This window comes from Giraffa tippelskirchi, chromosome 10 (genome assembly GCF_054371585.1).
Source record: "Giraffa tippelskirchi isolate mGirTip1 chromosome 10, T2T-mGirTip1v1.2.pri, whole genome shotgun sequence".
Classification (NCBI taxonomy): Eukaryota; Metazoa; Chordata; class Mammalia; order Artiodactyla; family Giraffidae; genus Giraffa; species Giraffa tippelskirchi.
In genome coordinates this window covers 8,644,175-8,667,560 of record NC_137284.1, presented here as the reverse complement: position 1 = coordinate 8,667,560, position 23,386 = coordinate 8,644,175, and the positions used below count along the sequence as shown (strand labels likewise).

Sequence of the window (23,386 nt, the reverse complement as noted above, 5' to 3'; positions counted from 1 at the left end):
TCTTGCTTTCCCCTCTGCTTCCCACCAGCGTTGCTTCTGCCAACATGGCAGCCTGACGCTCAAGGCATTGAGGATGCTCAACCTTCTTAGCCATGGAGGTGGCAGAGCCCTGCCTGTGGACAGTGCCCCCCCCTCCTCCGGGAAACCAGTTAGAGCCCTGGACACCAACTGGTACTGACTCCCCTCTGCCAGCTCCAAGTCTAAAGCTGCTCTTGGCCCATCTGACATCCGCACGAGATGAGATGGGAACTCCTTGAGGGCTGGCTGCCTGCGGGCCCCCCATGGGCTGCTCCAATTGCTCCAGTCCTTCCTTGCAGTCCTTTGCTTATCCTGGGGACCTGATTCAGCATCACCTTCTCTAAGAAACCTTTCTTGCCGCTTCCTCCAGTCCCCGTGCTCCCACAGGCCCCAGATCATCCACTTAGGGTATCCCCCTCTGAGACCCTGGAAAACCTGCCCACTCTTGCTTTTCCCTCTGCTTCCCACCAGCATTGCTTCTGCCAACATGGCAGCCTGATGCTCAAGGCATTGAGGATGCTCAACCTTCTTAGCCATGGAGGTGGCAGAACCCTGCCTGTGGACAGTGACCCAGTATGGGAGTGTGGGTGGTCCAAAGGGCACCTCTTACCAGGAGAACAGACTCTGAAGGTGGCCTCCAGGCCTGCTGCACCTGCCCCTCCCCACTTGCCACCCCAAGTTGGTATACAGTGGCCTCCATGAGCAGCTGGAATTTCCTGCTGCACTGGGTACATATGAGTGAGGCTGGTAGGGACACGGTCTCCTCCACCCCAGGCACAGTCCTGGGCGAAGAAGGCCGAGAATGACATGGTCACGGCATTAGGGTTTGAGACATTGTCTCAGACTGTCCCAGCCGCTGTCACAAAATACCATAGACTCATGGCTTATGGGCTTCCCCGGTAGCCTAGCAGGTAAAGAATTCGCCTGCCAATGCAGGAGACGCAAGAGACACAGGTTTGATCCCTGGGTCGGGAAGATCCCCTGGAGAAGGAAATGGCAACCCACTCCAGTATTCTTGCCTAGGAAATTCCATGGACAGAGGAGCCTGGTGGGCTATAGTCCATGGGGTCATAAAGAGTCCATGCACACATGGCATACAATAACAGAAATTTATTCCTCATGTCTCTAGAGGCTGAGAAATCCAAGATCACGTTGCCAGATTCAGTGTCTGGCGGGAGCCTGCTTCCTGGTTCATAGACAGCTGTCTTCTTACCGTGTCCTCACACGGTGGAAGGGACGAGGGAGCTCTGTGGAGTCTCTTTTATAAGGGCCCTCGTCCTGGGACTTCTCTGGTGGTCCAGTGGTTAAGAATCCACCTGCCAATGCAGGGGACATGGGTTTGATCCCTGGTCCGGAACTGAGATTCCATAGGCCGCAGGGCAACTAAGCCTGTGTGCCACAACTGCTGAAGCCAGAGCATTCTGCAACCTGTGCTCTGAAACAAGAGAAGCCGCCTAATTGAGGAGCCCACGCACTGCAACTAGAGAAAGCCCACGTGGCAACTGACAGCCCCTTGCACCGCAGTGAAGACCCGGCACAGCGCATCCAAAAATAAATAAATATTTTTTAAAACGAACCCTCATCCCATCCCTTCCTGACCTAATTGCCTCCCAGAGGCACACCTCAAATACCATCACCTCAGGGATATTGTTCAGTCACTCAGTCGTGTCTGACTCTTTGCGACCCCACGGACTGTAGCACACCAGGCTGAGAGAGAAGTTACCCAATCACTCACCTGATTCATTAGTGACAGAACTGGGACCAGGATGGGCTCTCTTGCATCTGATCCAGGGTTGCTGTTCTGAGAGGTGGGGAGAATACAGTAGAGAGATTTAATAGAAGACTCCGGAGGCTAGGTAGAGTCTGCCTAGTAATGACAGCAGCCCACACAGCACTGGCTGTCCACCCGGCTCTGTCCCGGCACGTTTCATGTATTATCTCATTATTGCCTCACAAATCAACCCTGTGAGGGAGGTGCTTTTATTACCCCCATTTAACAGATGAGAAAATTAAGGTAGAGCAAGGTTAAGAGGCTTACCTAAGATTACACAGCCGCTAAAAAGCAGCCTGGCAGCAGGGGCTATGTTTTTGCTCACTACCCTGCACAACGTGCCTCTCGTGGGCTCAGAAACCTGAAGTTCATTCCCATGTTCCTACTCCCACTGGCAAGGGACCAAGCTTCTCTAGGCTTCGATTTCCTTCTGAGTAAACCTGAGGAAATAATAGTGCCTCTCGCTTGTAAATGTGATTAAATCCACATAGGACCCAGTGTGGGTTAGCCCTGAGAAAAGGGAAGGCGCCTGGGAGTTCCTGTCCTTGTGTAGCTGACATCCTGGTGGAATAATAAACGTATTCTATTCCATCAATTCTGAGATGTACATTTTCCTACTGTCCTAAATTCAATATGAAAAGTGAAAGTCACTCAGTCGTGTCTGACTCTTTGCGACCCCATGGACTGTAGCCCACCAGGCAGATTCTTTACCAGCTGAGCCACCAGGGAAGCCCCAAATTCAATATGGTGTATGGTAATAATGCTTCCCTGGTAGCTCAGCTGGTAAAGAATTCACCTGGAATGCAGGAGATTCCAGTTCAAATCCTGGGTCACGAAGATCCCCTGGAGAAGGGATAGGCTATCCACTCCAGTATTCTTGGGCTTCCCTGATGTCTCAGATGGTAAAGAATCTGCCTGCAATATGGGCGACCTGGGTTCAATCCTTGGATTGGGAAGATCCCCTGGAGAAGGGAACGGCTACCCACTTCAGTGTTCTGGCCTGGAGAATCCCATGGACAGAGGAGCCTGGTGGGCTACACTCCATGGGATCGCAGAGTTGGACACGACTGAGCAACTTTCATTTCACTTTCAATCATGATAAAGTGCGTGATGAAAGTTTAGAGACATCGAGAGAGAGAGTAAAGCTCAGTGAGATGGGAGGGTCTCTGGTGAGTCAGAGGGCATGCATGGGTCTTGCCACACCCTGTCATCTGACTCTTGACCAGAGGGCAATTCTGGGCTGCTCTCCTCACCCAAAAGGTGGCCTGCCTGGAATGAACAAGTTCTCTGGCTCCCCTGATTGGGAGGAGAAGAAGGAGGACAGTTGCAACAGTTCACAGGGGTGAGAATCAAAGTGTCTTCCATCCAGCACTTCGGGCTCCCCTTGGCTTTTCCTCTCCTGGCCGTGGGAGGGACTGCTCCTCCAAGCCCCTGTGACTCTGCAGCTGGGAATCTGTAATCCTTGCCTTCTCCAGTGGGCATCACAGCTGCCCTGGAGCATTGCTCCTATTGGCTGACTTCTACCTGGTCTGGGGCCTGTGAGAGATGCCTTTATTCTTGCATTCGTTTTCACTTGTTCAGGTTGGAAAGTCTGGAATTATCCTTAACTCTTCTCTCTCACATATGTCCTAAACCAATCCATCAAAAAATCCTTTTGGGGACTTCCCTGGTGGTCCAGTGATTAAGGCCCCAGCTCCCAATGCAGGGGGCCTGGGTTCAATCCCTGATCAGGGAACTAGACCGCACATGCTGCAACTAAAGATCCCACATGCATGCCGCAACAGAAGATTGAAGACCTTAAATAAATAAATAAGATTTTTTAAGAAAGAAATCCTGTCGGCTCTATCAATCCTATTAATAAACCACTACTTCACTGCTGCTGCCTTGCTCCGAGCCATGGTCATTCCTCACTTGAATTATCCTAAAAGCCTCCTTCAGGGTTTCCAGATTTCTGCTCCTGCTTTGCCCCTTCACTCTATTCTTTTTTTTTTTTTTTTTTACTTAGTTTATTTTCTATTTTTTAACTTTACAGTATTGTATTTGTTTTGCCATACATTGACATGAATCCACCATGGGTGTACATGTTTTCCCCTTCCAGAACCCCCCTTCCACCTCCCTCCCCATCCCATCCCTCTGGGTCATCCCGGTCATTTTTTTAAATAATTAAAAAATAATTCCTGTATTTATTTATTTGGCTGTGCCGGGTCTTATTTGCCACTCTTAAGATCTTTAGTGGCAGGACTTGAACTCTTAGCTGTGGCATGTGGGATCTAGTTCCCAACCAGGGATCAAAGCCTGGTCCCTGCATTGGGAGCTCGGAGTCTCAGCCACTGGACCCCCAGAGAAGTCCCCCTCACTCTACCAGCAATCTGGCAACCAGTCAGATTGAGTCACTACAGTGGCTCCCCACCTCGCTCCAAGGAAAAGTCGAAGCCACGGCCCACCAGGTCTGGCTCCACATCACCTTTGACAAACCTAGACATCGTATTAAAGAGCAGAGACATCACTTGGCCGACAAAGGTCCATATAGTCAAAGCTATGGTTTTTCCAGTAGTCATATATGGATGTGAGAATTGGACCGCAAAGAAGGCTGATCACTGAAGAACTTATACTTTTGAACTATGGTGTTGGAGAAGACTCTCCCTTGGACAGCAAGATCAAGCAGTCAATCCTGAAGGAAATCAACCCTGAATATTCATTGGAAGGACTGATGTTGAAGCTGAAGCTCCAATACTTTGGCCACCTGATGTGAAGAGCTGACTCACTGGAAAAAGACTCTCATGCTGGGAAAGACTGAAGGCAAAAGGAAAAGGTGGCTGCACAGGATGAGATGTTTAGATAGAATCACCAACTCAATGGACATGAATTTGAGCAAACTCTAGTGGAGGACAGAGAAGCCTGTCGTGCTGCAGTCCATGGGATCGCAAAGAGTCAGACAGGATTTAGCAACTGAACAACAACAACCTCCTATTCACCCCCATGCTCACTCTGCATCAATCTCACTGGCCTCCTTGTTCTTCAAACAGCCAGGCCTGCTCCTGCCTCAGGGCCTTTGCACCCTCTGCTCAGAATGCTCTTCCCCCAGATAGCTGCAGAACTCCCTCCCTCCCCTTCTTCCAGTCTTAGCTCAAATGTCACCTTCTCAGTGAGGCCTGCACTCAGCATCTAATACTGCAACTTGTTTTCCATCCCCTCACCTGACCTCTGGAACCCTGATCCCCCTTAGCTGACTCTAGTGCTTTTTTTTTGGCATGTAATATTAACTATTATGTATGTTGTTTATTAATAGTTAATAATATTAACTATTATTATATGTTAACTATTATGTTTGTTTCCCCAGTTGAGATGTCAGTTCCCCAAAGGTGGAGATCTTCGACTATTTTGTTCACCGATACACCTGAAGAGCTTAGAACTGTGCCTTGCACATATTAGGTGCTCAGTAGAGATTTGTGAATGAGTGAATTTGCAGATTAGAGAGAAGTAAATGTGTGGCAATAATTAAATCTTTGAGGAGGTTAGGTGGGTTCGGGGGTATGAGAAGATGATATTTGAACTGGATCTTGAAGTATCACTACATCCTGAATTCCAGATGACATAGGTTATGGGCAATTGATCAGCCTGAACTGACTGGCAGTTGATCAGAATGAAGGCGAGAGAGCTCGGTGGCAGGGCATGAATTACAGGGAGGTGTCAACCAGTGATAATGTAATTAGAAAGGATATTCACAAGGTAAGTTGAGGTCAGATTGTATCAAGTTTTCTTTTACTTTCTTTTTTTTTGGTTGTGCCATCTGGCATGTGGAAACTTAGTTCCTCACCCAGGGATCAAACCCACATCTACTGCAGTGGAAGCAGAGTCTTAACCACTGGACCACCAGGGAAGTCCTGGGCAAAGTTTTCAGTGCAGGCTAAAGTCTTTTCCTACTGCCAGGACCAGCTACAAAATCTGTGTGGCCAAGGGCAATTTGAAAATGCAGGGGCCCCTTGGTAAAAATTTCAAGAGGGGTGACAGTAGAGCATTATATCAAATTTTCAAGAGGGGTCACAGTAGAGCATTATATCAAGCTTCAAGCTTAAGGCCCTTCTAAGAGTGACTTTATGAGACTGCACAGGTCATAGGCCCACAAAGTCAGCCTGCCTAGCCCACAAGGGAGCTGGTGAGAGCCTTCTAGCAGAAGAGATGTAATGGAGCTGGACTTCAGGAAGATTATTCTGGCTTGTCTGGTGGGGCAGGTTGGAGGGAGTCTAGGCAGGGAGATTGGTTAGGCAGCCTTGTGAGGAAGAGGAGAGAATGTAGGATGGGGGCAGGGGCCAAGGGGCAGAATACAGGGATGAGAACTCGAGGGGAGTGGAAGCATGCAAGAGGCAGAGTGAGCTTAGTCAAGTCTCCTTGGACAGGGGCCAGGGAAGCCCGCTGAGTGCAGCTTCATTTGCTTCTCCAGCCCTTTCCCCTTTTTCCTTATTGCAGGGACCCCAGCCTTTGAGGTTATCTCCAGCACAGGAATCAGCAGTGAGTCTCCCTTTGGCCACCAGAGGGCAGATCATTCTCATGGATTTTCAGGATGAATTTGGGGTGGGGGTGTGTTCTCTGGCTTCACCTCTTTCTCTTTTTCCCTCTCACCTCCTTCTGTGTTCCTTCATCAGCTTCGTCCTCAAGGGCTGGACGTCTGAATGAAGCTGAGGTGGAGCATGGGGAGGTGTCCTGGAGTCCCATGCATTTATTAGGACTTAAGTCATACTTGTTGCCTTAGGAAGTACATTCATACCATCCTCTCATTGCTCTGTCTGGCTGCCTATTGATCTGGTTGACTCAGCCAAAGGTTCTGCTCAAAATGGTGGACTTGGAGTTGTAAGTCAAGTGTCAGAGGTCCAATCAGCACTCTTTCCCCGCAAGCTGTTGGGCCTCTCTTTTCCTGTACCTTCTGCGGACTCGCTGCTTGAGCTTGGTCTTTGGCTCTTGTGGGGATTCTGGCTTCTGGCTTATTTCTACCTTAAACTGCTGTTGAACCTAGGGTAGGTTTGGGGGGATGGTTTTCCAACATGTCTGGGGTACAATGGGTGGGGGCAGCCAGAGGAGTCAGACCTGCCAGTCTACTCACTGTCTTTGGTGAGATGGTCTAGAGGGGAGTGAAGAGTGAACTTAAGTTGCCACATGGACTTACTGTTAAAGTAAGGGGCTCTCCAGAGATGAGAAGGACCTCAAGCTTATGAATAGTGACCTCTACTCATTAATAGGAAAACAAGCCCAGGAAGGAAAGGAAAGTCTCCAGTTGTTCATTCTTTGTGCCATCCTGAAGAATCCTCATTTTCAAACAGTTTCTCTCATTTATTTTCCCCATGAGTTTCCTTGTCTTAGAAGGGATAAGTGAAATGTGATTTAAGATGAGAATGTCTCTCCTGCCCAACCTCAGAGGGATATTTAAAAAGGGAACTGGCATGACTCAATATTGCCATAGTGCAATGCCGTTTCATGCTATTTTGAACAATTAGAAGACTTTTTGAAAGCAAAAAATAAAAAAGGTAACAAATCCAAAGATATTATTTAGAATGTCATCACTGGAACAAAGGCATGGATTCTTTCAAGATAGGGACGTTGAGGAGCTAAACAGAGATATTATGTGATTTTTTTCCAAGATCCCATTGCCTTTTCACTGCAAAGAGCTGGAGGTAGCATGCGGGGTTGAGGGAATCTCTGAAGCCTTTGGCAGCTGGGAGCCAAGGACGTTTACTTGGTGTTTGGCAGGGACCTTGAGGAGCCCTGTGGATTAGATGTGGGATACACGGATAGACAAATAGAAGCCAAGATGGACGACAACAGGTGATGAACGGTAGGTAGACAGGTAATAGACTAACGCTGCATCTGACAGGTGACTCACGTGTTGATAGATAGGCCGGATGATAAACGAGATGTATTTAATGAGCTGACTAACAGGAACGGACACACAGATAGGAAGTTGCTTTAGAACCAAAGGATGTCAATAGCAGGGCTTAACAGTTTTATTTTCTACTTAGTCAAATAGTAACACGCACACGTGATCTACGCTCCCTGTTCAAGATTTGCAAATACCCGAAAACTGACGGAAAGAAACGAAGAGTCAGACATTGGGTACCATCCGAGGGAATGACCCGAGGCTCGCCCGATCTCGGGTGTTGCCGGAAATGGCCGACGACCGCCCTCCGCGGCGAGGAGGGATGGGGGCGTGGTCCACTCCCAGCGCGCGGAGCGGCTTCGGGTGTTTCCGGAAACTGCCGAAAACCAGCTTGAAGTGGGCGGTGAAAGGCCTGTGGGCGTGGCTGGAGTACCCGGAGTCTCTTCGTAGATTTCCGTAAACAGAGCCGAAGCTTGCTCTTCGGAATCGCGGAGCCGCGCGCGTCCCCAGGATTACCTTCTTCGGGTGTTTCCGGAATTCACCAGCAGTCGGTGGCTGGGAGGAGAAGGGGCGCCTCCCTCCCGTTTCTAGCCGCTTCGGATGTTTCCGGCTGCTGCCGGCGGAAAGAGCCGAGGGCCGGCGGTGGTGGCGGCCATGTTGGGAGCAGCAGGTCCGGCGGCGGCTGCCTGTGTGCCGGGCGCGGAGCAGTGCCGCTGAGGGCAGGGGAGGAGCGAGGCAGGCGGCCGGCTGCGGCGGCAGAGAGTAGGCGGAGCGGCGCGGCCCGGCCGAAAGGCGGCACGGCCCAGCCGGGGGTCGGGGGGGTGCGGTCCGGAGCTGCTCGGAGCCGGCGCGGCCTAGCCCGAGCGGCGCATCCCCGGGCTGGCGTGAACGGCAGCCCGGCCTCCCCGCACCCCCGGCCGGGGCCCATGCGGCGGGTGCTCCTGCTGTGAGAAGCCCCGCCCGGGCTCCGCGCCTTCCCTTCCCTCCCTTCCTCCAAGCTTCTCGGTTTCCCTCCCTTGAGATACCGGCGCCATGTCCAGCGCTCGGACCCCCCTACCCACGCTGAACGAGAGGGACACCGAGCAGGTAAGGAGCCCTGAGGGCTCCCCACATTCTTTGGCTGGTCCCCTGCACCTTGCAGAGCCTCCTCCCTCCTCAGCTCTCCTCGAGCCCCGGCTGCCACCCCGTAAGCCTTGGCTGCCCTGTCATCTGGCTCCTGGCCCCGTACACCTCCCTTCGGAGTCCTGTCCGGGGACCCACCTCGTCCGGACTCCAAGCTGCACACTTGTCTTTCTGCCGACCACCCTCCCTCCCCCCGGCCCTTCTCCCTTCACCGCCCTCCTGCGCTCTTCCGTGTTACCTCCCCAGCTTCCTCTTCTCTTCCCTTTTTCTCTCAGGGGCCTTTTTGGTCTTTCTCCACCCACGCTGAAAGCAGCCACCTTCCTGCTCCTCGACCAGCACCCTGCGATTTACCCCAGATCGTTGTCCACCTCTTCCTCCATCCCTCCAGCCTCGCTTCCCCTCCGCCCGCACCGGTTCTCCCAGTCCCAGTTATCACCCTCAGGGTCCTTGCCCCGGACTGTGACCTCGATCCTTGTCCCCTGTCAGTTCCCCGGCTTTTTACCCTGCCTCCTCCTGTTCCACATTGTGCTCGCCCTCTTGCCTGCAACCCACCAGCTCCACCCTCATCACCTTTCCAAATCGCTCGCCTACTCTTTGCTCATCACTTTCCCTTCTCTTCTCCAGGAGCTCCCTGGTGCCTCGCGCTGGCATTTGTTGCTTCCGTGTTTCCCCGTACAGCTGTCATGCGCATAGTTTTCCCACAGGTTGTCTTTGGGGTTCCAGTCTTCACTCCCTTCAGAGTCCTTAGATCCCTCACGTTCTCTTCCTCTGGGGCTTTTTTTTTTTTTAATTTTGGTTTGGTCTCCTGTTTCTCACTGCAAGTGCTGTACAAGCCTTCTTCCTGGGCTTTTCCTGTGGAGGGAAAGACTCACTATTTCAGCCCTACTTCATTAACACCACCTGTTGCAGCGGTCCTTTCCCAGGCCTCGCTTCATCCTGGTCCTTCCCTTTCTGTCTTCTTACACCACAACACAAGCCAAGCCGTGATGCTTTCCTGTTTCTTCACTCAGGAATCTGTCACTTAGTATCTTCCCCTTTGCTTGTTGCCTTCCCGTTTCTCTTCCCTTACCCCATCTTACTTAGTACCATTCCTCTTAATCAGGATTGCCTTTCATCTCCATATTCTCCAGCCTTCTTCATATCATATTTATTTCCCCCAGGTATGCCCCTGTCCATCCCCTTGTGATTAGCTAGCCTTTGTGACTCCCCAGGCCAGGAGTTCTGCATGCTAGTTTCTTGAGCTGCTCCCTCTTCCCTCATCCTGGCAATCACTGCTATCATTTGTCACCCAAGCCTTAGCCTTTTCTGTGTCATCTCACCTCTCAGCCGAGAGGCATCCACTTTCCACCCCTCCCCTTTCTTTCACCGTCTCTAGTGTTCCTTGCTGCCTGCTCTGGAGAGTCCCCTGCCTGTCACACCTTTCTTGGTGGAGAACTTTACTAAGCAAAAAAAAAACCTCGAAAAAAGAGCTCTTCACCCGTGGGGCTTGCAATGCTTTTTTGCATCCTTTTCTCTTGTTACATTCATTATGTTTTCCTCTTGTTCCCTTCTTTTTGGCTAGCGCAATAGAACCATTGTTATATTCTCTTGCATATTAACATCTTAAAAAAAACTTCCCTCTTTTCATTTTTCCAATGCTTTTCTCTTTTGTTAGCCCCTCTTTCTCTGTCATCTGGACAGTCAGGAACTCAAGAGGAGTTCTGGATAAGTTTTTTCTGCAGTGGTTGATCCTTTCATAACGTATGGATTGACTGACTGCTTCTAGGGGGTGAAACGGGTTGAGAGGGAGAGATGGTTGAGTTCCATTTTATCACTGGGTTTGGTATGGGACTGAGGTCTTTAGAAACAGGAGCATGGTCTCCATCTCAGTCTTGCCCTCAAATGACAGCTGTTTCTCTCCTTCCTGGGAACCACTTTCTCAAGGCCCTCTCGAGGTTACCTGTTCCATTCCTTTTCCTATCACAACTTTTATTTAGCAGGTAAACCCTGCTTAACCAGAGGACTTTCCCAGAGTGTTGATTCTGAGCTGGTAGGAGGCGGCCAAGTGACTGACTGGCACCCTCAGGCATCTGGGGCGTGGCGGTGGAGTGCCTACTCTTTCTGCAAGGCTGTGGGGGGCATTGTGTTCAGCAGCGCAGAGTAACTGAGTGCCTCATTGTGGTTTCTTTGTGTTTACTCAATGTACGTGTATTCTTGCCACGGTCTTTTTCTTGTGATGTGTGCGTCGATATCCTCTCTTCCCTTCAAGCCTCACACACCTGAGCATGTTGTAGGAACCTGGTGCTCGCCTCCCACCGATTTTATGATAGCCGAACTCGGTGAACCATTTGGGAACGTCAGCTGCTTCTTGATAACTTTGTCTAGAGAACTGGCTGCATACATTGTCATCTTGTTCCAAATTATGAATTACTCATCCTGTTTCCACCCTATGGATTTAGGTTCCCCTGAGCCACTTCATCGCTTCTGCTGTCATTCTCAGGGTAGCCCCACTACGGACTTGATGTTAAGTCTTATCCTAGAAAAAGCATAGATTTTGAAAAACCTTACAAGCAGATGTGGTATTTTTTAAGATAATAAAAAATATGTAACAGCTCTTTGGGTCATAAGGCCAGAGAGACCTGAAGCACTGGCCTCTTTTGGACTCGATCATGTTACCAGGTGAGGCCAGAAAGCTCTTCTCAGTCCTGTTGTGAGTTTAACTAAAGTGGTTGTGGTAGAAGCCTTAATGTTGCAAGATAAAAAGCAAGGGATGTGGTTGGGTTGGTTTCTTTCCCCCAAAGGTCCTCTGTTACCTTACTTAGATTTAAATAATTTAAGTTGGTTTCACTGAAAAACAAGTAAACAGATTCTACTGGTTGTCTTCAAACTCCAGTCTCTTCTTACTCTTTCTCTCCCCCTTTCTTTAAAACATGTGGCTGATGAGAACCTGTTTCTAGGAGCTCTTTGATCACATCTGAATTAAACACAGACACAGAGAGAGAAAATGTTGAAGCATAAAAATAAACCTGGTGTTGCAGAGACATTGCCTGTTTACTGTCGACTCTGCTTCTAACAGTGAAAGGAGGAGATAAAACAAAGTTAACCCCCGCTGTTATTGTGATTTTTGTGGCACCTGATTGCAGATATGCTTTTTCATAGTCGTGGACTCTTCTTGTTGCAGAAGGAGGGTTATAACCTGGGACTGGTAGTTTGGGGCATTCTTAATCTGTGAGCTGAGCTTTCTCTTCACTTTTCCAAATGGCTCTGTTGGCCCGGAGGCTTGGCAGCGGTGGAAGCAATCAGCAGGATGACTGTTTGTCTTCCAGCCAGCAGCAGCAGAAACAGGCAAGTGCAGAGGGGTCCAGCGTGCAGTGTCCACCTGCCGCTGGCAAGAGCTTTCTGTAATACCTGGTGGAGGCCTGCATGGCTCCAGGCCTGCCCCACCTCTGGGCCTCAGGAGCCACAAGGGAGGGCTCCTGTGAGAAAGAAGGAGGCTTTCACTGCCAGCCCTGCTTCTGCCCCTCTGCAGTGGGCGAGGGTGGGGGCTGCTGTCTTCCTTCCAGGGAGTGAGTGGCATTGTTTATTCTCTCAGATGCTTCTGGGAAGAAGAGTTTGGAAGTCTGGGTGAGAGAGCAAATCTAACTTTCAGGATCCTATGAAGAACCACCGAGCCACTCCAAACACACGTAGCTCTTGGCTCCCAGGGTTGATTCTGGCTGAATGTTTCACTGAATAATCTGGTTTTAGTGTTGTCTCTGCAAGAGCGCAGTTCCCTCTCGTTTCACTCCCTGTCCTGCAAGCTGGGTGGCAGGACCCGTGCTCTGGGTTCTGGCTCTGACCTCTGCCCTTTGACTCTGGCAGGGGCCCTTGGTGGTGCTGCCTTCTGGTTAGAGGTGTGGGTGAATTTCAGACCATATAGTCTTTACTTTCTGCTTTACCCCTGAAATGAGGAAGGAGGTTAGAGCAAGGACACTAGTAGACCCTGAAGTTCATAGAGTTGCCATACGACAGCTTTTGAACCTGGTAAAGGTAACTACCTAGTAAATTGTAATAATTTCTCTCTAGTCTCTGGACTTTGGGAAATAGCTAAGACAATGGATACAAGGCAGTCATTTGGCCTGCTTCAGATTACATAGTGACCAAAGATTGGGCCTGATATTTTTTTTTCAGAATAAATGTCTTAAACAAAGTTGGTGTCTGTGAGGTAGGGAGAGACTGAGAATTTGTTTTCTGAGAGGTTTGCATGGTTAGAGCTCTTGGGAGTCAAAAACTTCTCAGACTATACTGCTTCCCCTTTGGACAGAACAACCTAATTCTCAGTGGGCACTTGACCAGGACTAAGCCATGCCTTCATGAACTCTTTCCCATGAGCACTTAGCCACCTGGCTGGCGTTTCTCTTCTCCCAGGAGCTTCCATGACTCTCCTACGTATGTATTATGTCGACTTAAATGAATATTTTATGCCTAAAGTGCAGCTAAGCCTCAGACTTTGTGGCCCATTATCGACAAGCGAGGTGGGGGCTGGGCACCACCCTTGGCCCCATGATAGCGTCTCTGCTAAGTGGACTCCCCCCAGCAGCACTTTGAAGCCCATTAATGGATTGGGATGAGGTAACCTCAGCAGATGGAAAGGGCGAGGAGGGTGGTCATCATTCTCCGAGGCTGCCTGATGAGGCTTTCCTGCAGCTAGCCAGGTCCGGCCCCAGCTTCCTCCACTTGGCTAAGCTGTAGACTGACCACTAGGCCTCTTCTTTGAGAGGAGTTATGGAAAGACTTTGGTTCTCTCTTCATCATGGTGATGCTGCTGTTATTTGCCACTTTCCTGTCAAAGCCAAAATTGAGAGGGATGTGGAAAGGGTGGGTGGAGTTTAAACCTAGCCCTTCCTCCCTCAGTGGAAGTTCAGCAAAATGACAAATCATAAAGGTGGCTGGGTTTCCTTTTCTGCATGGTAGATTCCAGCATTTGTACATTTTGCACTTGAAGAAGCTTGGATTCTCTGGGCTTTCTCCCAGCCTTCATCAAACAGGCGTGAGTCACTGAAGTGTTATCTATGCAGGTTCCCCTTCAGTCTCAGCAATGGGAAGAGTAAGCCTTTACAAACCCCGTGGGGGAGGAAGCCACCCATTTCCCACTTGTGGCCTGGGAGAAGGCCATCTATCCCCGTGTTAACTCTGAAAGTTCTCATCACTCCCCCACCGCAGCCCTCTCAGTGCAGGCTATGTAATTTCCTTGCTGTTTTTTTAGACTTGAAGATGGTACCTCTGGTTCTGAAAAAACACCAGGAGGAAATCTGGCCCCTCGATTTCCTATTATCAGTCGGAGGAGGAGGGATCCCAGGTCCTTCTCTTGCCCACTAGACCTGCCTTTCTGTTGGGCCGTGTAAATAGGCTAGATCCTTTCATCTGAACGTCTAGAGGGTTTGAAGTTTCCTTGGTCCCTGTAGGGAGTTCTTCACTCATTCCCCCTTACTTCCATTGATTCTTTCTCATTAGAAAAGGGTGAAAGTTGAAAGTGAAAGTGAAGTCATTCAGTTATGTCAGACTCTTTGCGACCCCATGGACTGTAGCCCACCAGGCTTCTCTGTCCATGGGATGTTCCAGGCAAGAATATTGGAGTGGGTTGCCATTTACTTCTCCAGGAGATCTTCCCTACCCAGGGATTGAACCCCGGTCTCCCACATTGTAAGCAGACGCTTTACCGTCTGAGCCATCAGGGAAGTTACACAGAATACATGCCTACCAGGCAAATCCTATGTAGATGTCATTTTAGAAAAGGGTGAGTGCTCCCTAAGTCGCTTTAGTCGTGTCTTACTCTTTGCGACCCTGTAGACTGTAGCCCGCTGGGCGTCTCTGTCCATGGGACTTCCCAGTTAAGGATACTGGAGTGGATTGTCATGTCCTCTAGGGGATCTTCCCAATCCAGGGATCGAACCTGAATCTCCTGCATTGCCAGGCGAGCTGTTTATCTCTAGCGCAACTTGGGAAGCCCAGAAAAGGGCAAAAACATGTATCAGTATATTTCATCTTGTGCAGCAAACTACTGATTTTAGGCTTACAGAGTCATAAGAGTCACAAGTAGGTAGGAGAGAGGGTGAGGTGGACCCTTGGCTCGGTGGATCCTGTGGGACAGTGGAGGGTAGGGGAGGGGTGGGGTGGCTTCAATGACTGGCTCCAAGCCACGTTTTTCTTTTTAACATAAGGAAGGCGGAGCAGACCAGCGACTTCTCTGTAGAACCAGTCAAGCTGGTTTTGAGCCACCTCGGCCTATTTTCCTCTGTGCTATTTGGGAAGTTGGCGATTCAAAGATCTGCCTGCTCTGGGCTCTGCTTATTGAGGCATGAGTTTGGACGATGTCTGTAAACAACCCCCTTCCCTCCCCTGGTCTCTGAGCTGGGCCTCTCCAGTGAGTGGGCTTTATCCATACCTCATGCTGCTTTGTCGTACACACCTTTCACCAGCATCTCGAAGGTACAGCTTCTTTTCTTTGCAGTTCACAGCTTGGCAGAAGGCCCTCCACCTGGCCAGGAGGCCTGTGCTTGGCTCCCCATTTGTGATTCTGGAAGGGAATCTGGATTCCTGCCTCCTGGCTATTGTGCCCTGGCTGCTAAATCCAACCAGACCCCACACCTTTTGGATTGGTGCATAGGAACTGTCTGTCCAAGCCCACTGGAGAAGAAAAAAGGAGAGAGAATAGTTTTTGGTCTTTGGCAGCTCAACAGGTACTTCAGCTATGGGGAACAGTTTGGTTGTCCTTGATGGAGGTCCCTGTAGGAAGCGTGGGAGACTTCAGTCACCATGTGCTGGCATTTCCTGAACACAGTAGGGAATCTCTCTCGGAGGAGACATAGCAGGATTCTGAGGCCCCTGCGACTGGACTGCTACTGCTGCTGATGTAGCAGGGTTGTTTTCTCAGTCTCCCGCTAAGCAGAAAGCTCCCTGGTCCACAGCCTGGTGATTAATGAGTGAAGCTACCTGCAAGCAGTGCTCTAGCTTTTGTCCTTGTTGCTGCTGCAGTGGTCTCCTCGTTGTCTCTCCTGAGCACCATATGACTGAAGGGTTTTGTGGTGGGTGCTGATGATCCAATATGCAGGGCACCCCCTTTTTCCTCACCTTCTGTAGACCTGAGGGTCTGCTGGTTTTCCCTCACCCCCTCACATCCCCACCTCCTCTCCACAGATGGGCACGTTTTGACTGTCTTTGCACAGAGCATTGGCAGCGTCTGTGGCTTGTTGCTTTTCTTTGCCCACAAAAGTTTGAGGTACTGGTTCTCCAGTCACAGGAAGTGGGGCCCCTCGGGCCCTTTAGGTCTAGCGTAGCATTCTGATTGAGTTGAGTTTATGGCAGAGTTGAAAGGGGATCCCAGTGCCTTTGGATTTCCAGTAAATGGTGTCGCTGTGGTCAGAGTGGGTGCTACCACTAGAGTTCCTGAGCTGGAATCTTGGGATAGGCCATGCTGTGACCTTGGGCTTCCTCTGTCCCTGTGGGGCTGTTTGTTCTTCTGTAAAGAAAAAGGAGTTAAAATAGTAGTCTTAAAGGTATAAGATTTTTTTTTTTTTTTTTAATTTTACCAGTCAGCTATCTGAAAGAAAATAGGATGCACTTGGAGAGATTTAGGAGGAGAAGGGGACGACAGAGGTTGAGATGATTGGATGGCACCACCGACTCGATGGACTTGAGTTGAAGCAAGCTCCAGGAGCTGGTGATGGACAGGGAAGCCTGATGTGCTGCAGTCCATGGGGTTGCAAAGAGTTGAAGCAATTGAACTGACTGACAGGAGAGGTTTATATACTTTTGAAAGCACTTTTTGTAAAGTTCATGTATTGACAAGATAGCAATATTAGGCAGCTTTATTGATTAAGGGAAAAAGAAACACACGACCCTCTGCCAGCCCAAACTTGTGTGTTGTGAGTGGTGGTGGTGGGTGTGCAGTCTCTTCATCGGCTGGAAGGCCAGATCTAGTCCCTGGAACCCCGGCTTTTCTGAGTTGCTGGAATCTGGGTGTTAGAGGGAGGCCCCACCTAGCGCCAGGATTGGATTTCTTTCCTCAGGTTCCTTTCTTAACGAGCAGTGTCTACCCTTTGGCAGCAGGAGAAAGCTCCCTGTTTCTCTTAAAGACCACATGGGAACCTAGCAGCTGGTGATTTTAGGTTCCTTTTCCGCTAGCCGAGGAGCCTGCAAGGGCAGGTTCTTGTTACCTTTGTTGGCTTTTCTGAAGTGAGAAGAAAGCCTCCCCTTTGGGAGCCCTGGGAGGGTGACAGCCATTTCTCAGCCGTTCCTGTGGATTTGTGGACTTTGAATCTTGAGCCACGGTTTTGGTCTCAGTTGGCTCCTGTTGATGTTCCTTGCTTGCACTTCTAGAGCCTAAATGCTTTATCAGAGCCGCAAGTTGCTTGGTTTTTTCATGTTGCCACTGTGGCGGGAAAGGTAACGGGAAGAAAGGTAACAGTGTCGCTGCTGCAGGGCTCATCTCAGAATATTTCTTTCACTGCATTGTCCTCTTCCTTTTGACCCCTCTGCTGACTTGTCTCACTTCCTTTTTTTTTTCCTGGCTGGTTTCTTTGAACTCTGTTCCTTCCTTATCACTGTTCTTGGGTTTTCATCTCCATGTCCCACTGCCTTACCTGTTTGTATGCCTCTTTTGTGGCCTGGCTCAGAAGGGGCATTTTGATAGTCTGAGATCTCCATGTATAGAATCCCAGAACCACCCAGTCCTTTCTTTCTCCTATTCCTCTGATTTGTGTCAAGTTAAGAGCTCCCTGCTTTGGAAAACATTTTCTTTTTTTGTCTCTGGAGCCACTTTCCTCAGTGAAGCCCGACTTGGCATCCCAGTTCCCCTGGTGACGGGGTCTAAGCTAGTTCTGGGCAATCAGGAATGCCAAAACTCTAGACCATGTCTTGGGAGAGATCTGAGGAGGCACTTACTACTTTTGGTAGCACTGTGTTGGTTCTCAAAATTTAGTCTGGGGACCCTCGGGGTCCCTAAGACCTGTTTGGTGCTATACAAAATCTGAATAATTTTCCTTGTAACATTAATGCTATATTTGCTTGTTTCACTCTCATTCTCTCACCAGTATACAGTGTTTTCCAGAGGCTGTGATGTGTATTGACGTTATCACTCTTGGCTAATAGAGTATGTGCAGCTTTTTTTTCTTTTTTTCAGTGTGTGGTTCTTTATTTTTGTTTTTCCTAGAATTTTTAAGGTAGTACTTTAAGGTGTAAATATGGAAGTTTTTGGTGATGAACTTGATTTGTTCTCATCACTTCTTCTGTGCTCTTACTAGCTTTCTTCAGTATACCTGTTGTAATTTCTGTAAACCTCATTATTGTCCAATAAATAGTTATTTTAAAATCTCAACATTTTCCTGGCACCTTTGAAGATACACGAGAAGTAAGTACAACTTCCAGCACTTGTAAAAATTTTGGGGAAAACTGATAATTCTTAAAATTATACTTATAACTTACTTTAGCACTTAATTCTGTTTTATTCTAAAATAGAGGAGAATTCATAGTGTTTTTCTTATATTTAAGGATGAATTTTTGGCTTAAAAAAGGAAGGTTGGAAGTTTTGCTTTCTCAAACACAGCTGCTAGCTCTCTTTACTGCAGTTAGAAACGAACGTATCAACAAGTGAAAGGGAGGGATCTACTCTGAAGAAACTTGACAAAACTATAAACAAGAAATGAAAAAAAATTTAAAAGAAATGAAATCATAATGAAAGGTATCTTCTCATCTTTATAGATGCTAATAATGTAGCTTATTGTGTATACTTAATTTTTAGTGTTTTCATGTAGTGTTAGGGTGCTGGTTGGCCTTCCTTGGTGGCTCAGACAGTATAGAATCTGCCTGCAATGCAGGAGACCAGGGTTTGATCCCTGGGTTAGGTACATCCCCTGGAGAAGGAAATGGCAACCCACTCCAGTATTCTTGCCTGGAGAATTCCATGGACAGGGAAACCTGGCAAGCTACAGTCCATGGGGTTGCAAAGAGTCAGACATGACTGAGCAACTTAACACTACAGCTACTACTACAAGGGTGCCAGTTAAGTTGCAGCATCATTCAAGAGCAGTCGTCAGAGATTAAAGAGAAAGGAATTACGTGTTTCAAGCGTACATACCATAGTCTCTTTAAAAACCAAAACTTGTTCCAGCGTTTCCAGCTAGAAATGCCGAAGTCACTGAAGCCTCTTAGAGGATGAGTTACTGCTTCGTCCGAAGAAGCCCACCCAATAGCTGAGAGACTAATAAAAAGTTTTGAACAGCTGACGTTCCTGAATGCACACTGGATGAAAAGTCAGTAAAGTTCGGGGCAGTGCCACTTCATGTTACTGTGTTGTTGAATTGAAGATTCAGCTGCAAACATAAAGACTGAGTTAATATCTTGTTTATAGAATTTTACTTTCACCTTAGAAATGAGCAGATGTATAGGCATGGCTCAACTTGTATCACCACCAACTACACTTCAAAAAATATTTTCTCTTATGAGAATGCTCAGCAACAAAACACAAGTTGTGGTAAATATGCAAAGGATTGAATGACTTTTGGCTCGCTTGGTTTTTCCTGGAGCAACTTTGTTTCCAGTTGCATTGTCGGTACAGAAGCAGCGAGCGGCAGAGAAAACTGCTGGCGCCATAACATGAATCAGGGTAGGGGCACCAAACTCTGCTGGTGGTCAGTCGTGGACTTCCCTCTACGCACTTGTGGTTTAAAAAAAACAACTCATTGTCACTTATGAATGTCCTGGATGAAGCACTGAAAATTGTGTGTTTGGTTTGTTGTTTTTTTTTTTAATCTCAGTCCTCCAGTAAAGGTCTCTGATATTCCCAAGTGATGGAGTGCAGGGTACCCATGGAGCATTGCTGCTCTTACCATAGTCCAACTGTCTGGGGAAAATGCTCTTGTGTGTTGGAGCCAACCCACCTGAGAGGATCATTTTTACTTGAAATAACAATGGATGGACAAACGGTAGTTATTCATACTTCAGTGTTTAGTGGACATCTTCTTGAAATTGAGCAGAACGAGCCTGTCATCGTCGCCAGTGATAAAATTGAAGTTTTCAAGCAAAAATTAGAATTTTGGAAAACTTGCATTTGTCACACTTTTTTTGATGAGGTTGGTGGTAAGATTAATGGAGTATGGTTTTTTGATATTGTATGAAATCCCAGTATTTGGAAATTCTGCGTAGTCAGTGAAGGAGTATTTCCTTGGTTCAGTTCAGTTCAGTCATTCCACGTCCGACTCTTTTCGACCCCATGGACTGCAGCACTCCAGGCCTCCCTGTCCATCACCAGCTCCCTGAATTTACTCAAACTCATGTCCATTGAGTCGGTGATGCCATCCAACCATCTCATCCTCTGTCGTCCCCTTCTCCTCCTGCCCTCAGTCTTTCCCAGCATCAGGGTCTTTTCCAATGAGTCAGCTCTTTGAATCAGGTGGCCAAACTATTGGAGTTTCAACTTCAGCATCAGTCCTTCAAATGAATATTCAGGACTGGTTTCCGTTAGGATGGACTGGTTGGATCTCCTTGTCATTTCCTCGGTTATTGGTAGGTAAAAGAGCAACTCAGAGTGCAAGGTGACTGATGGATTTTAATGTAAAAGTACAGGAAAGATTCATTGATAAAATCTCAGATTACACATTGCAGCTAGCCTTTAAAAAGAACCACTTGTGGAGTTTTGGTCTAGTATCGAAGAAAATCCTCAATATTTGAAAGGCTATTAAACTTCATTTTCCAACTGCACATCTGTGTGAAATGAGTTTTTTGTATCTTTCAGCCAACCTATGGAAACACACTGAATGCAGAAGTAGATACAAGAAATATCTCTTTCATTAAGCTTGATGTTAAAGAGATGTCTTGGAATATAAAACAGTGCAACTCTTGTTATGAATTTCATTTTGTTTTAGAAATAGTTTCTGCATTTAAAAAATGGGTTATTTATTTGTGTAAACAGGTAATGGGTTTGTTATTTTAAGTGAATAAAAATACTTAAAAAAATCAGTTTCAGTTTTTAATAAGGTAACTGTTGACAGCTATGACCCCACATAAACAAAAGATCTTTGCAGTCCTTCATAAATTTTTTAAGAATGTGAAGAGTTCTTGAGACCAAAAAGTGAGAAAAACCTTTGTTGTAGACAAAACCTGAGTTGACTGTCCTCCGTCTTGGGCTGGTTATCTGCGATGACTTCATAGGGAGCCCTTGTTTGCAGTTCCCAACCCCTGTAATCATGCCTGCCTGGACCTCAGAGACTTTGACCCCAGTGAGCTTATTTCCTTCTAATATGTACAGCATTGGCCCTATGAGGTTTTTTGATTGTTGTTTTTATCTGTGGTTTGTTTATTTCCCCCATTTTTTTCTCTTTATTCCCTGATTTTTTTCTTTTTCTCATTTTCCCTTTCTTTTATTTGTAATTTTTCTCATTTTTTCTTTTTCTATTCTTTGTTAGGTTTTTTTGGTAGGGGAGTCTGGCATTGTGTTTTGATTGCATTATAAAAATCAGTTCAAGTGGACTTCCTTTGGTCTGTGTGAAGTTGTGATTTGGAAAATACTTTTTTTTTTCATTAAAATTAAGTAAGTAATGTTTACGTGTAATGGGTTTATTAATGTTCTTTTAAATGAATGGAGATAGGTATGATTCATACAAACAGAATCTTTTGGGAGATTCAGGTTATTTTTGGTACTGCAAAGACTTTCTGAAACCAAGACGTGTAGGAACCACAGTTGTAGACAAAACTTAAGTTAATTCTTCCTGGCTTTGTTTGGTTGATTTCTTGGTAATTTCATAAAAATTAAAAAAGAAAAATTTTTTTCCTGCAATTCCCAGAACCTTTTTAGTCCTGACTGGGCTCACGAAGGCGCTTGCTGGCTTGGTTTGCTGTCATTGTATCTGAGAAAGCTTTCTCTGTGACCAGGGGGACTTTGACCAAAGTTGGGTCATCTCCTCCTACGAATACTTAACTTTGACCTTATGAGGGTTTTTAAACAGTTAAATTTGATTTCTTTTAAATTTTGAACTTCGGAGAGTTAAGAAAAATAATCCAAAGAGTTTTTGTATGTTCTTCACCCAGCTTCCCCTTATGTTGACATCTTATATAACCATAGAACACATATCAAAACTGATAATTAGTCTTGGTATCATACTGTTAACCAGACAACTTCAGATTTCATCAGTTTTCCTACTGGTGTACTTTTTCTGTTTAGGATCCAGCCCAGGTACCCATATTGCATTTAGTTGTCATGTCTCCATAGTCTCCTCAGTCTTTTCATGTCTTTCATGACATTGACAGTTTTGAAGAATGCTGGTTAGTTATTTTATACAATGTTCCTCATTTATGGTAGTCTGAAATTTCCTCATGGCCTTGTGCTTTGTTTTTTCATTGTGGTCAAATATGGGTAACACAAAATGTACATTTTATTAATTTTTAAGTGTATAGTCCAGTGGCATTAAACCCATTAACAATGTAGCCAGCACCACTATTTGTAGAACTTTTTGGTCATCCCAAACAGAAAATCTATATCGATAAACAGTAACTCCCCATCTTTCCCTCCCCCAGCTTTTGATAACCTTTTTCTGCTTTCTCTATGAATTTGTTTGTTCTGAACACTTCTTATAAGTAGAGTCATACAGTATGTGTCTTTTTGTTTCTGCCGCATTTCACTTGGCATAATGTTTTCAGGGTTTCATCCTTGTTGTAGGTTTAATAATTAAGTTTTAAAAGTTAACCTAGATTTTACTGTGATGATATGTATTAACTTGATATGTAGGAAGATAGTTATTAATACATAGTTGCAATGAATTCAGTAATATATTTTAAATGAATTAATAGATTAACATTTTCTCAGTTTAAGTTATAATACAGTAGCTCTAATCTGCATCAACAAAAGCTATTTGAGACCCTTAGTAATAAGAGCATAAAGGGTTTTCCAGGAGTGTGAGAATTGCTGTTGTAGACAAGTGGGGAGTTGACCATCCCTGTCCTTGATTGGCTGGTTACTGACTATGACCTCATAATGAGCCTTTGTTTTGCAATTCCCAGAGTCCTGGCTGAACTGCAGGAAGGCACTTGCTGCCTTGGTTTGCAGTGTATCTAGCTAAGGAAGCTAGACTTTAACCAAGTTTGGCTCATTTCCTCCTTCTAATAGGGGCATTGGCCTTTTTTTTTTTTTTCCATTAAAAAAATAATTTGGCTTACTCGGGTTTCATTATGACAGTAGTTTGTGTATTTTTAAGCTTATATATTGGCTATTGGTCAATTCCAAATTTGAAAACTGCAAAGCTTGCATAGCCTCTATCCTTGAAAAACCTTGGTACCGGTAATAGCTGAAGGCTGGTCGGCTCCAGGCACTCACTAAGGCCAGAACACTCAGCAGTCTCCAAGTGGCTGCAGAGCCTGCACACTTGGTTCCTATTTCTTCTGTAACTTAACTCTTTGTTAGCCCTGTTTCTCAGTGAAACTTGCCTGCCAAATCACACTTTTATGTAAGTGTTCTTTGTTTTCTCTTGGAAGAGGTTAAGCGGATTTGTGTGTATGTAATAGCGTGTGGACTTTTATCTTTGCTTGATGTATTTTTAAGAGATACAGTTGCAGTAAATATATTTCTAAACTACTGTTTTCCACCTTATTCCTTTGTT

The 23,386-nt window shown here is 46.8% G+C and overlaps 1 protein-coding gene across 35 annotated transcripts in view; it reads left to right on the top strand.

Annotated features, from left to right (window-relative positions):
* Positions 1–8,308: 8,308 nt before the first annotated feature.
* MARK2 (microtubule affinity regulating kinase 2) overlaps positions 8,309–23,386 on the top strand; it is a 53,835-nt gene continuing 38,757 nt past the window's right edge. For all 35 annotated transcript variants that reach the window (XR_014066330.1, XR_014066328.1, XM_081532806.1 and 32 more), the window contains exon 1: positions 8,309–8,744. Coding sequence is in view for 29 of the 35 variants with exons in the window: in XM_081532806.1 (XP_081388932.1) it covers positions 8,691–8,744 (54 nt within the window). In the remaining 6 variants the exon portion in view is untranslated. The remainder of the gene's footprint in view (positions 8,745–23,386) is intronic.